This window comes from Harpegnathos saltator, unplaced genomic scaffold (assembly GCF_003227715.2).
Source record: "Harpegnathos saltator strain DR-91 unplaced genomic scaffold, Hsal_v8.6 scaffold682, whole genome shotgun sequence".
Taxonomy (NCBI): Eukaryota; Metazoa; Arthropoda; class Insecta; order Hymenoptera; family Formicidae; genus Harpegnathos; species Harpegnathos saltator.
The window spans coordinates 262809-276239 of NW_020230518.1; the positions used below are offsets into that span (position 1 = coordinate 262809).

The window sequence follows — 13431 nt, forward strand, 5'->3', positions numbered from 1 at the left end:
ATGACACATTTATATTTCAAAATCCTTTTGTAGTCAAGTTGATACCATTGTACTTAACTTCTATACAGAATTAGAGTGCAATCTGTCAATTAGTTTGTTCATGGCAGCTGTTTATGTTAGTCGACTTCAGTATGAACTTGAGACCATACCAAAATCAGCTTATGAAAAGTGTTTTGAAGATTGAATTAGGCGTTGGCATATATGTGTTGCACAGAATGGAAATTGTTTTGAAGACGACAAAATAGATTTATCTGAATAATTGAATATTTTGTGTTTTATTGCCCGTTTCCGGGTATTTTTTTAGCAGAAGGTATATACATTTTTTTTTAATTTTTATGAGATAAGAATAAGTATACTATTTATATGATAGCTTATTTTTTTATAAAAGTGACATATCAAGTATATAATATATTAATATATTAATTCGATAATATACAATATATTTATTCCGTCATTGCAAATAATATTGCAGGTGTGTGCATATTAAGAACTGACTGAAAAAACTAGAAGTCGCATACTGAAGCCGGATGTGAGCTGATAACATTTAACCAGCTCGTATTACGCGCACCAATTGACAAACGCACAACATTGATACAAGTCATGAAAGGCGTGCGAGACTCAAAAGCATTTTGGACCAGCTCCTGGCGTGCCACATTCGCATACAAAATCACTGATGCGATTTAAGGACCGAAAATTCGAACGGCCAAGAAGCCGCAGGCATAGCTGCATATTACAAGAAATAAGATCAAACTGAACGCCTTGTTTCGTAAACGTATATATCTTTTGAACATGCTTCGTCTTGTGAAAATCGTGCAGTAAAATTATTATTGTAAGATTAAGATTCCGTCGTGTTTTCTTGTTGCTCTTCCAGTTCTTCAGGTTTTTCCTCGTCGTCCGACTGCGTTTCCTCTACAGCTGTAACGTCTGGGAAGTACAGTTTCGACTCCTCTATAGCCTTCTCCGAGTTTTCGCTCACGTGGAAGGGGCCGATCCCGGCGAAGCCAAGAAATGCTTCGCAACCTACTTTCTTTACCGTGCAGACGAATATTTCGTAACTGAGAAACGAAGCAGTAATTCAGTGTATGAATAAAGTGAGTCTCAAACTATTCCGAAATATAACAGAAACTCAAGAATTCGTTGCAACATAGATGCGATCGATTGTTGAGGCAGTACATTCAGTTTCTTTAACGTTAACATTGATTCTCTTTTACGTTCTAAGTTTTTAGATTCCAGACTGCATTTTTTCAAATTCCTGCGAGAAGGTTACATCGTTGTTGCAATGAACATTTTTATTAGAACGAAATACAAAATACCCTGTCTTCTCTTCCGTACTCATCTCAAATGCCTCTATACTTTTGGCGATCATCTTAGCCTCAGGTGGCTTGTCATACTCGAACACACCAAATTCTATAATGTCGTCATTGAACATTTCCAGCACCATCTTTAAATCATTTTTACGCGTATAGTCGTATTTGAAGACGATTATCGGTACATTCGCCATTTTATCTTCATACTGTGAATATGCGTATATATGTATATATGTCACTTATCTAATTAAATTACGATTAGATAAGAGCAATATATAAAATTAGAAAAAATATAATTGTGATCATTATTTAAATTATAATTGTCTACTATTTACCGGGTATGTCGTGTTAGTATAAACGTTGAATATCGTACGAAAAACAACGGCCTTATTTCTTGGATTCGGAGGTGACCAAATGAAAGGAAATTTTTTATTTTCTTTATCAGGGACTTCAAAGGCTGGACAATGCCTTCCGGCGTAACTATGCAAAATAAGAGTTAATTTTAACGGCGTATAAATTATACGCTCTAATTGCAAATTCATATCAGTCGGGTACATTAAAGGCAGATTGCTTACCAATCTTCACTTGGATCGTCTTCCGACTCCGGTAACATCGGTTGGTTGAACAAAAGACTGAAAAGATAATTATGAACGTCGAGATCTTCCCTGGTCTCTACGATCTTCAGTCGCATGAACATGCATTTGCCATCGAGCAACAGCTGCTTGACGTATTCCGAAAAACTGTACGTTGACTGTATATTTCGAATGAAAAAAGAATATATTTTTACCGTCGACACATCGAGATCAACGTTTACTACCGATGCGATCTTATAGTAAATGACAGAGAAGAAGAATACCTCGTCGAGCATCTGATGGAGCAGATCCTCATTTAGCCGCTTACGCAGTTCTTGCTCCACCGTATAATGCTCCGGCAATAATTCTTCAACTAGTTCCACGTACGGTGGACTTGACTTCTTGTCTCTCCTACGTCCTTCTTCGTCTTTGAATATCCATGGGAACAACAGTAGACAAGTTTCATTGCACAACGACGTTGTCAGATGCAGCATCTCTGCCTCATATCTCGCTTTAGCTTCAGCCTCTGTATGACAAGATTTTTGTTGCATTAGCATGTGATTGACGCAAATCGCGACGCAATCCTCAGTTTGAATATTACCTTTTCGAGACCGCCTCGCTGTCTCTTTGGCTATCCTCGCCTCCTCGTGGATCTTCAATCGTATTACTTCTTCTGGACTCCTCTCCGATACGTCTATTGAGAATCTGTAGCGAGACTAAATTCAATTGCACTAGCCAGTGTGTGTAGGAAGCTTATTGATAAATTTAATCAGATAATATTAATTTAATATAATTAATATAATATATATGATACAATAATCAGATAATTTAGATAAATTTAACGTGTTCCTTAAAAAACACTTCTTAATTCACACAGATACACATATACTGATATCACACACAAGAGGTTTGTTTTTTATTGCTGAACTGACTGCACTAACTTGCACTTATTCTCTTCTCTCCCTTTCACTAACTCATAGATGTCTATTGCTTTTTATGTTCCCTGAGTGTATACTAGTTTAGCGATAAAAAACAGACCTAAGGTAAAAACATACTCATGTTCATCACCGTGTTGAACTCTCTCGAGCTCGGTTGTTAACATTTGTACGAGTTGCGGACAGTGTGCCCCAAACATTAAATTTATCATTCGTCCTTCCTACCAAAAGATAGAAACTAATGTAATTATCATCTTTACGTATATTCACACGTTGCACAATATACTTACGTGAATGAACATCCACGTTGGCTCGCTCTTGCCTTGAAACCTCTGCAAGTCGGTAACGCGATCGCAGCTTGCCTGGAAATTCCAAGCACCAGAAACTCACTTTGTGTATATATGTGTATATGTGTATTTAATGAAATTCAACTTTAAATTTTCTCCAGCAGTTACCGTAGCATAACTCAGTGCGTCACCTCCGATCTCCATCTTGATCTTTTTCAAGGTGCTCACCATACCTGTACAAGGACCGCTCCAATCCGAGTACACATCCACGACTAAAAAACATCATGAATAATATCAAAAGTTACTTCACTCCGTCTCTCGAGAAGATGGAAATGAACGAGAAAGGGAATAAGAGTTCTACAAACAAGAATTTGTGGTGATTATATAGAAAAGTTTAGATATAAATAACATAGTCTCGGGTTTCTTCGATATATGTCATAAAAGTTGGAGTTCTTCGCAATTATGTGAGGGTCATATTAAAATCTTCCATTATTATTTGCATGTTTAATAGTCATGTTAAATTTTTTAATGATTCGATTCAATTTCATTCGATTCGATTCGAATTCGAGTGAAATTTCATAGATTCGATTCGAATCTGAATTTAAAAAACGAGACTCGATTCGATTCGGTTTAACATAAAAATTCTTGATTCGCACATCTCTATAGTTTAAAATACAGATGATTCAGAAGTTCATTCTTTCTAATATATGAAATTAAAATCAAAGAAATCCGAGATATATATGTTTTTCTATACCTTAGCGAATTTTCTCTTTAGTAATTCATGAAAATTCATTAGAATCTCACCAACTAATCCTTTCCGTTTTAATATCTTCCCCCATTCTTCATCATTCAAAACCTCCGTCTGCAATGTCGCCGGCACCGTCTTCTTTGCCATTCTTTTCGGTGCTTTTCCTACACCCTGAAACAAGAAATTGGTCGGTTAGTCGTAAATGAATATTTATTTTTTCATTTTATTTTCACAATTTATCTCCACAATAAATTTCCCATAAAACCAAAACACAATCGAAAAATCATAAAAGAGACAGTTAATAGAGTCAAAGAGACATCCAAATCTCTCAGATGTTCTTCAGATATTCTTGAGATGTTCCATTGTCTTCCCTCACATTATTTGTCGTAAGAATTTATTATAATTATACAATGTTTCTTGTCCCTAATATTTCATTTCAAGGAATTCAGTTCTATATTCTATGTTTCTACCCTCTTGCGACGCAACATCTTCGTAACTCCGGCGCTAGTCGCGAGTAGGAGCGGCGGATTTTCTTCGCCGAGGGGTAAAAATTCAATTCCGGAATCAGGATTGATCTATCTTCGGCGAAGTGAAGTAGAATACTGCATTAATCGCGCGTTTTCTGCCGGCTTACATAGGGCCGCCTTCGTTCGCCTTTCTCGTCTTGGGGACATCGGCGACATGGAAGGCACGCGATATAATGTAATGATTAACGAGCTCGCGATACAAATACACGCACAGGTAATTACGGTGCAGGGAATCGAGGGTTCCGTGAACTAAGTTCTCCGACATTATGGCCTGTCAGGAGATACTAACCCGGATATGCTTACTAATAACTTCAAGGAGGTATCTCGCAAGGTACGGTCGCGACCTTACAAAATAAATTCAGTCGCATTTGCTTGCATTGCGCCGTAAAATGTGCAATTTTCCTAGCAGTAAATACAGTTGCTCGGTATTGCAATATATTGCGATGTTTATAGATTTCTCGTTCCATCGGCAAACTATAAATATTCTCACCAATTGCACAAAACTACTCGATACTGGTGTATCAAGTTAAATTAAATTGGAGCATCGGATCTTCGTTACTTTATATTATATCGAATTGTTCATCTTGATGCACGGAAATATAAGCAATTTTTTCGTAAATATACCACACATTTTATTGTTTAGAAAACTGTTCGGAAAAGAAGAATGTATTGGATAAATGTAAAAGTTTTCTTATAAATTTTTCAAAATGCGTCGTAACCCTGATAGCATATGTTCTCCTGGAGACGTTCTAAGAACGTCCTGAGGATGAAGAAACATCCGCAGGACGTCCTCAAGACGTACTCTGGACGTCCTTTGGACATCTGTGCTATTAGAGAACTAATCCAATTTTATGACAACATCTACAAATATGGTAAGTGTATATAACAGAAAATAATGGCGATTATTTGGTGGAATGAATAAATTTTTTTCAATAAGGTTACTCAGTCCATTTCTTTCCATCAGAAGATCCGTCAAAACTTTTGCACTTATCTAATATTATACTGTCACGTTTTAAAAATAGATTCATTGTTATGAAACAAAAAATAAAGCCACTTTAGCGAGTTATATTTTATTTGGTTCATATAAACGCGATGCATTCTTTATATTATAATTTTTAATTGTCTGTCATCTTGTACGTTCTTTAATGAGGCATATTATCAAAATAATTATAATTACGTCATGTGCAAAAGATTTTACGATTTTATCAGTGAAAAATCGGCCAATTCACCGGTCAAGTGATTCAACGGTGGGACACATTGCACCGTGTTTGAAAAGTTCTGCGTAAGATTGATCGCATGTCACGAGCGATTATCTCTCGACAATTAGAGCGAGAATCTTTTAACAATTAATTGCGCGACTTACACGTCAATAAATAGCCGCCATTCTTGTTGATTTCTACCTGCCTCGTTGCTACGTACAATATTATAGAATCCATCGACATTTTGTGCGATCATTTACCTGTGTAGGTACATTTCAATCTTGTGAGGAAACAACGGTGAAGATGGTAATAATAATTTTTTCTCGCCATACAATATTGTTTTCTGTTCTCTCATCATCTCCCCAACATTTTATATCTCAGTTTTCGCATTAACATGTCGAAATTTATCGCCTCATGTTTTGTCTACTCTGTCAGAAATCTCGCGATTTTCACGATGTCGAGAAGGCAACGAGACATTAATACGTGCATCGATTTATCACCGCTAGATGGGTCTGTGTGTATTTAGAATGCCTAGTGAAATGTAAGTTAAAGCCATTGAAAGTTTATTTCGTCTTTTACTTTCTTCGTCTTTACAGATGATTCCAGATGAATTACTCGGTGATGTCACAAGTTGTGTCCGTATTGATGAAATCGTATATTTTAAAGGATCGCTGAATTGTGATTGTCGATTCTTTCAGAACACAAATAATTATTTAAACCAATGATCGAAATTGATGAATAATGTTAATTGTTGAATTTGATAACTTGTAAATACACAAAAACGCGCGCGATCAAGATTGTGCTTGTCAATAATATTATTCTATTCCCAGTATGTATCGAGAAGTGAATGTACAAATTTAAAGGTTAGTTTTTTGCCATAATGTGTTTATTTTGACGCGTGCTCACAGCTAGTTGTGTGACACACATAGTGAACATTTAAATTTGGGTGAAATTCTGAATCATAACTTTTGTGTACGTACATGTGGTTGTGTAGTTTTTGTATATAAAGAATAGAGGGTCAAAATAACAAACAGCAGAAAATATAAAAATTTATAATAAATATATTTATTAAATTAAAGATACATTTGTAACAAAAATCTCTACGAACAATTATCTCGAATTTTTACAAACATGTTTGGCAAAGAAGCTGTCAAACTCATAACAGAGCTCGATATGTATGAAGACATCCGTCCATTTAATGTAAGTACCAGAAGAATATTCTAGCAACATTTTTCTTAATATTTTATTCTTATTAGTATCATCTTATGAATACTCTAAATAAATTCTTGATAATTCATAGGAGCAGCTACTGCGACAAGTTTTGGAAGAGATGCAAATGCTGTACGAAGCAAACTTGGTAGACAGGTAAGTCTCCTAAGTAGCGATAACTTTATCTTTTATCCTCCACAGCATAAAGAGTTTGTTTATCAAAAAATTTGCTCTTGAATCAGCTATATACAATCAAAAGATTGTCGGGGGTTCATGGAATGTTAGAAAAGAATTAAAGTGAAATTATTACAAGAATTCTCGCATGAAGGTACAATCAATCTCTGATAAATTAAAGCGATAAAATATTACTCAAACAGCCCAACATAGCAGCGAGTGCCGATACAGAATGACACTGATGATTGATTAAAAAGAAACTGGACAACAATATCGACTCTCAAGCTGGATTGTCAAGCCTGGTTTTCCCTGAAGACTTTCCGTGATTTCAGCAACACGATACAGAACGAAGGAAACAACGCATTGTTGCCCTCCGTACACTTTCGACACACGGCTCTGCTAAGGAACAAAAGATGCGTCCTGGCGTATCTATATCACCGTGTCATGCGATTACGTCAGATGCGTTGGGATTTGGGCAGTATTCTGCCGACCGAGATAACGAGCAATCTACTGAATGCGGAGCTGCAGTGGTTCCAAAACTACAACAAATCTTTAGCCACGTACATGAGATCGATTGGAGACGATCACGGATTAAATTTAACCGTGAACATGAGCCCGCCGAAAACGCTCTATGTCGAGGTAAACAAGTAGTGACGTCATCTTCCTTTATTAGTAACAGTAACGCGATTACATCTTTTTGTAATAAACACGGCAATATAAATATTACTCTCATCGTTACTCTGTAAACAAAATACATGAGTACGGAAAAAGAAGCGAATTTTGAAAAAAATATTCCGACTACCTGGTGAAAAAGAGTAACGAAAGTTATAACAGTTTCATTACTTCTTCAACGACCAAGTCACTTTTCCAAAGGGACTTTCTAACCTTGTAAATAAGAGCTGTCAGGCCTCAGGAGGGACCGAGCTTTTTGAATAATCAGCGTTTTAGTTTATCCGACGCCTCAGTTTATCCGACGCCTCAGTTTATCTGACGCGAGAAATAACGCATGAACAACTCTGAGTGATGACGCGCGATTTCTGTTCCAGGTAAAGTGCTTGACCGACTTCGGCAAGTTAGAGCTCGACGACGGCGAGGTAGTCACGCTCAAGAAGAACACGTATCACCTGCTGCCGAGGGCCACGTGCGAGCCGTTGATCAGACAAGGCGTACTCGAGCATCACAATGCATAGCGAGCAATATTTGCGCGTAATATCGCAACCTGCGCAGGAAACAATCAGGTCTCATTGTTTCTATCGTTTTTGCGTCGCGCCCGCCAAATTCCAGCGCGATATCTCACGTTTATCGATTCTGCCCACATTTTGGTGGTTTGCTTTCAGATGATCTTTTTTACGGTCTCTGGATGTAACAATAAAAATTCATTTTGTCAGACGACGGCGGTCAAACTCAGTCCGACCTTTCCTCCGATATTGTCCGATATCGCAGAAAGACCTTCTGCTGCGACAAAAAAAAAGAAACCTCGGGAGCCAACGTGCTTTTATCTATACTTACGGCACAGGGCTTTCCCAAGTGTAGTAGCTTCGTGGCAGCAATGCGAAGCAGTGTCGTGCTCAACAGCGCTCGGTACAGTTCGTGCTCGATTCGCCGGCAGCGCGGGGAATTTCCGTTTCATTGTGCACACTTGTATAGCTTCTTTCTCGGTAAGGGCCGGCGTAGTCGACTGTCCGCTATTTCAAGTTACGGCCGTTTTCAAGTGTTTCCTTCTACAGAGAGAAAAAGATAGAGAGGAGGGGGAGAGAGAAGCGACGACGACAGACAAGTGCGCGATTTGAAATTTCGTAGAAAGAAGAAAGCGGCCGGCACACTTCACAGTGGCTGATCAGTGCGGGAACTTCGGTGCAGCGGGACTGATGATCAATAGTGGCCATGCGATTCAGAGTTGCGATGTCTCGTAACAACGGGTAAGGCATTGAGCGATTATTTATTCTTGCGAGATCGAGAGAGAGAGAGAGAGAGAGAGAGAGAGAGAGAAAAGAATTTAAAAATCTGACTGCGAACACCAGATTTTCAATTCTACATTCACAGCAGCGAGTCAAATTTGCTCGCTCATTATATTATTTATTATATCATTTATATTATTTCGTCGGGAACAAAATTTATTATTTACATTATTTCGCTGTTGACGTTTGAATTAAAGATGCGAAAATGAATTTTGCTCTCTTATCGCTTAGTGAAATTAAATGATCCTGAAAATAAATTAAAAAATTGATAGTGTACATGTTAAGCTCCAAGTGCATAAAATTGATTGTTGAAAAGCTTGAACATTTGGTATTTCAATTGTACTATATTTTTCCAGTTTATTTTAATTTGCTTATAATATTTCCTCAGAGGTGATTAAAGTACCATTTAATGACACGACAGTTTAATTTTGAGAAAGTTAGGGAATATACAAATTGCAAGGATCGAACAAAATTAAATTCAAATGCCGAAAATTTGGTGCGCCTGATTGGAAAAAAGAAATCACGAGACGTAATTAAATTATCTCCCGAAGTACAGACGTTCAAACATTTGATATTTACTCAGAGTTGGGAAAGTTACTTTGTAAAAATATCTAGTTAGTTTTTTCACTTGAAAAAGTAACTAGTTACAATTACAAGTTACTGACCTTTAAAAATAACTTGTTACAGTTATAGTTATTTAAAAAGTAACGAGTCGTTACTCTTCAGTTACTTTTTTACAATAATTGCGCTATTTTTAATTTCGCAATTGTTTAAATTCTTTCAATTTTATATAAAAGTGGTTTGTTAGTTATTATATTCTTCATATTATATATAATTTTTACAAATTAGATTCATTAATTTAAATAAGCAATTCATATTTATTCTTTAAGACTATTAATAACAATTATAAGAAAGTGAATGAATTTGATGAGGATAATAAATACTGAAAATGCTAAAAATAATCTTAACATCAAAAATTAGGTTTTTTCACTAAAAAATATATTGGTATTTTACAAATGAAGACTTACACTCATATGTTTTCTTAAATTCGCAGTTGAAGTTCTACTTGCATGAATAATTTTTTGTGTCAGCGCAAATTTTGCAGGGAAATGCCTAGTTATTCTCATTTCCAAATTTTTGTTGTAACTTGAATATTTTTGCTGGGCATGGCATTTTACAATCTTTCTCTGAAGATTGAGATGTTTTATCCATTGCTTGAATTTTTTATATAACTGAAACCACACAATGCACTTCACGCTGGACGCAGGTTACGTTAATAAATAAGGACTGGCGACGTGCGGATTAGATGGAAATGTCCAATAGGTGTGCAATATTTCTGAAAGAAATACAGGTTGCGTTCGGAGAAGAGACTATCAGCGCTATCGCATCATTTTATCCTTGTTTTACATCTAATGAACAATAAAGATAGATGACGCAATAGCAGCACGTATTCCAAATACAGCCAGAATAATTGTATGTTTATTGGATATCAAGCATCGTACGTCGCGTTATCGTGCTGGTCTGCCAAAAACTTAAGTTTGAAATACATAAAGCAACTATTAAATTAGTTACTAGTTATCAAACGAATGTAACTAAGTTAAGTTACAGTTGTAGATGGAAAAAACGGAACGAAGTTAAATTATAATTACCAAAAGAAATAACTATAACCGTAACTTCGTTACAAGTAACGAGTTACTTCCCAACTTGTATTTACTGTCAACTTCCAAGATGTCGGCGAGTCATTGCTCGAACTGACACGCCGTCAGCATCTATGAATATGATACTCCAGCATTTACTATGGTCTTTAATTTTATTTGAAACTTGTCACCATCGATGACACCATCGATGTATAATTTAGAGCAAGAATAAATGTTTAGCGTAAATGTGAACTATTAGCTAATTTACTAAAAGAAACGAATATAATTCTCTCTCACTAATTGGAACGCTCACCTTGCTCAATATTCTACGAACGCGAACCAGGAACACGATCACGAACTATGAGCAGCTGTTTTTCAGACGCAATCACAAGCGTCATCGTTTACGCTGTTTTCCGAGGCGTTCGTTTATCCCTGTCGCAAAAGTAGCGTTACCCGTTATTATGGCTATAATGTGGCGTGCGTCACTGTTGTTTTCTTCGGTTTTTCTGAAGCTATGCTACGAGGAATTATGCACGATATTCATTCCTAATTTCGATATTCAATAATCTTCTGACGCATTTTGGGAGATGCGAGATAATTTAATACATCTCGTGTGGTCTTTTTTTTTCAGTTGCGTGCACAAAAATCTCCGATGCCTGAATTTATTCGCGGATTACGCAATGAATAATATAAACAGCTAATTTGGTTCCATAAATTTCTGTGATAGCGACGTCATGTGTGACATATAGTATAACGCGTATTTTGGACAAAATATTAAAATTATATTCCTCCTTACAATATTTTTTTATAACAGGGCATTCAGGTAGCAACAATATTGTGCGGAGTAATAGATCAAACGCGCACGATATCGTTAAGCAAATGCGTAGCGATTTCGTTAATATTTTTATATGGCTCGCGAGATTCAAGTTTGCCGTAATATTCATTACAACGAAAAATTGGTTGCAATTCTCAGTGCGATTCGGAAGAAAGTTTGCGGACGAGCGCCGAAAATATCGGGAAGGCGAGCGCAACGGCTGACCGTAATTCAAAATTCAAATAAAGTCGACGTTGCGAGTCAGCGTACTTTCCTGGCTTATCTAAATAATAATGCCATTCGCCTCTCAAAGACCGAGTGTCTAATGAATATTAAGGCGATTTGTACGGTATTATTCGGGGGCTGCACCTGCGTGTGCAATTTGCACGTGCGATTCCACATGCGACGCTTATCGCGCATGCATACCATCGCACGCACCCGCACGCACACGCATACTTATATCGTATCGGCGTTTCATTGATAGGTAAACACACAGAAGAAAAGTGACGAGCTCGACGTTGTATGAGTGACCATTTTGCGATGATTACAAGAGGTCAATTTAGCTGATCGTTCCTCGAGACGACGCTTTCTAGTGCCCACAATGAAACTGTTCGGAGCAATCGATGGCCCTATTTTTAGCGTAAACTCGTGAAAGGTGAAAAGTTTTGGAAAAATTTGGGAACATTTGGGAATGTTTACACCGTAGAAAAAAATTAGTGATCACCTCCTGACGTTGAGCAAACGTTAAGTCTCTTGGTACTTTCCGGAGACGGCATCTCAATTGCGACGTCAGAAGCGAAAGAATGACGCGCTGAAAATTCTCTTGTTCTTGTCAAATTTCAAATGAAAAAGATACTTGTATGAAAGAATACTTTAAATCGCTAAAATTTAGTTTTAAAATGCTCCGAAAACCATACTTCCAAAAATTCTTGCAAAATATGTTGAAATAAATAAGTGATAAGGTTCACAAAATGATACTTGCGATTTGATCGAGCAGATCTCTCAAAATAGTCCAAATACTTTCTTATTGCTCTAAAAATCAACAAATAACTATAAGAAATTCACAAAATTGGGAGAGCAGATACGTGTTGCATCAACTTTAAGGTAATTTATAATTTATAATATTGACAAGTAATACTATATATATATTTCCAACTATCACTCACCAATCGGAATGAAACTGTATTCTCTTATAAAGCACTGAAAAATATTGAAAATCCGTTTTATTTTTCCTCAAAACGCTTTTTAACCCCTTGACTGTCGGAGGCAAATTGTACCTTGTGGGACAAAAATGCGTTGACACAAAGTAACTCTGATGGTCATAAAATTCGGTATTCTAAAGTTTTTCGGGTCGCTAAATCTGAATATATCAAAATTTTTAAATTCGAAACGGCGGACACCAATTTAAAAAATCAACATATTTTCATAAAACTCGGTATCCTAAAATTCTTTGGGTCGCTGAATCCGAATATGATATCAAAATTAGGATACTGAGTTTTATAAAAATATGATGATTTTTCGAAATTGGTGTCAGCTACGTTGGACCCGCCATTTTCAATTTTGAAATTTTGATATATTCGGATTCAACAATCCAAAAAACCTTAGAATACCAAGTTTTATGAACAGAATTATTTTGTACCAACGCATTTTTGATCTATAAGATACAATTTTCCTCCGACAGTCAAGGGGTTAAAAAACGTTTTAAGGAAAAATAAAAAAACGAATTTTCAATATTTTTCAATGCTTTATAAGAGTGCAAAGTTTCATTCCGATTGATGAGTGATAGTTGGGTAGTGTTACTTGTGAGTCAGTGCAAAAGGAAAGTGAAGCATATTTCACGGATGTGATCAGTCGATCGATCACAAATGTCATTTTATGAAAATATCTTTTCATCTCGTCGTATTTCGCAGGAAGCAAAATTTTGTATCTCGAAGCGTCTTCTCGTCTCTGAGTTTTTCGTCAGGAATTTTCTCGTCGTGAATCAAGGTAGCTGCGACGGGTAGCCAGACGCTGTGTGGTCTATAGTTAATTTCAAGTTCCTTTCTTTTCTTATACGAGCATTAT

General features: G+C 36.5%; 2 protein-coding genes across 4 annotated transcripts; one reads left to right on the plus strand and one right to left on the minus strand.

Annotated features, from left to right (window-relative positions):
• Positions 1-783: 783 nt before the first annotated feature.
• LOC105190316 (thioredoxin domain-containing protein 3) lies at positions 784-8583 on the minus strand. 2 transcript variants are annotated; one of them, XM_019844695.2, is made up of 11 exons: positions 8468-8583; positions 3906-4020; positions 3270-3373; positions 3105-3176; positions 2935-3035; positions 2481-2584; positions 2164-2405; positions 1883-2058; positions 1643-1787; positions 1314-1513; positions 784-1055 (listed from the first exon to the last, which is right to left on the minus strand). In XM_019844695.2, the coding sequence occupies exons 2-11, from the start codon at positions 3994-3996 to the stop codon at positions 836-838; spliced, it is 1455 nt and encodes a 484-aa protein (XP_019700254.1). In that variant the 5' UTR covers positions 3997-4020; positions 8468-8583; the 3' UTR covers positions 784-835. The 2 variants fall into 2 exon arrangements, with proteins under 2 accessions (XP_019700254.1, XP_025161018.1); XM_025305233.1 differs by lacking the exons at positions 784-1055; positions 8468-8583 and having other exon boundaries at positions 1065-1513; positions 1883-2584; positions 3906-4318.
• Positions 3364-8350, plus strand: LOC105190315 (DNA replication complex GINS protein PSF1). 2 transcript variants are annotated; one of them, XM_011153024.3, is made up of 7 exons: positions 3364-3477; positions 6011-6116; positions 6172-6438; positions 6655-6775; positions 6876-6940; positions 7291-7597; positions 8005-8350. In XM_011153024.3, the coding sequence occupies exons 4-7, from the start codon at positions 6707-6709 to the stop codon at positions 8146-8148; spliced, it is 585 nt and encodes a 194-aa protein (XP_011151326.1). In that variant the 5' UTR covers positions 3364-3477; positions 6011-6116; positions 6172-6438; positions 6655-6706; the 3' UTR covers positions 8149-8350. The 2 variants fall into 2 exon arrangements, with proteins under 2 accessions (XP_011151326.1, XP_011151325.1); XM_011153023.3 differs by having other exon boundaries at positions 6011-6438.
• Positions 8584-13431: the final 4848 nt, after the last annotated feature.

Bases quoted from the DNA above. Each gene is read 5' to 3' on its own strand.
- LOC105190315 (XM_011153023.3), top strand. From the start codon at position 6,707: ATGTTTGGCAAAGAAGCTGTCAAACTCATAACAGAGCTCGATATGTAT. The intron at 6,941-7,290 runs GTAAGTCTCCTA...CCGTGATTTCAG, and splicing joins GAAGCAAACTTGGTAGACAG to CAACACGATACAGAACGAAG. The intron at 7,598-8,004 runs GTAAACAAGTAG...TTTCTGTTCCAG, and splicing joins CGAAAACGCTCTATGTCGAG to GTAAAGTGCTTGACCGACTT.
- LOC105190316 (XM_025305233.1), bottom strand. From the start codon at position 3,996: ATGGCAAAGAAGACGGTGCCGGCGACATTGCAGACGGAGGTTTTGAAT. The intron at 3,374-3,905 runs GTGAGATTCTAA...GATGTTTTTTAG, and splicing joins AAAACGGAAAGGATTAGTTG to TCGTGGATGTGTACTCGGAT. The intron at 3,036-3,104 runs GTAAGTATATTG...ATCTTTTGGTAG, and splicing joins CAACGTGGATGTTCATTCAC to GAAGGACGAATGATAAATTT.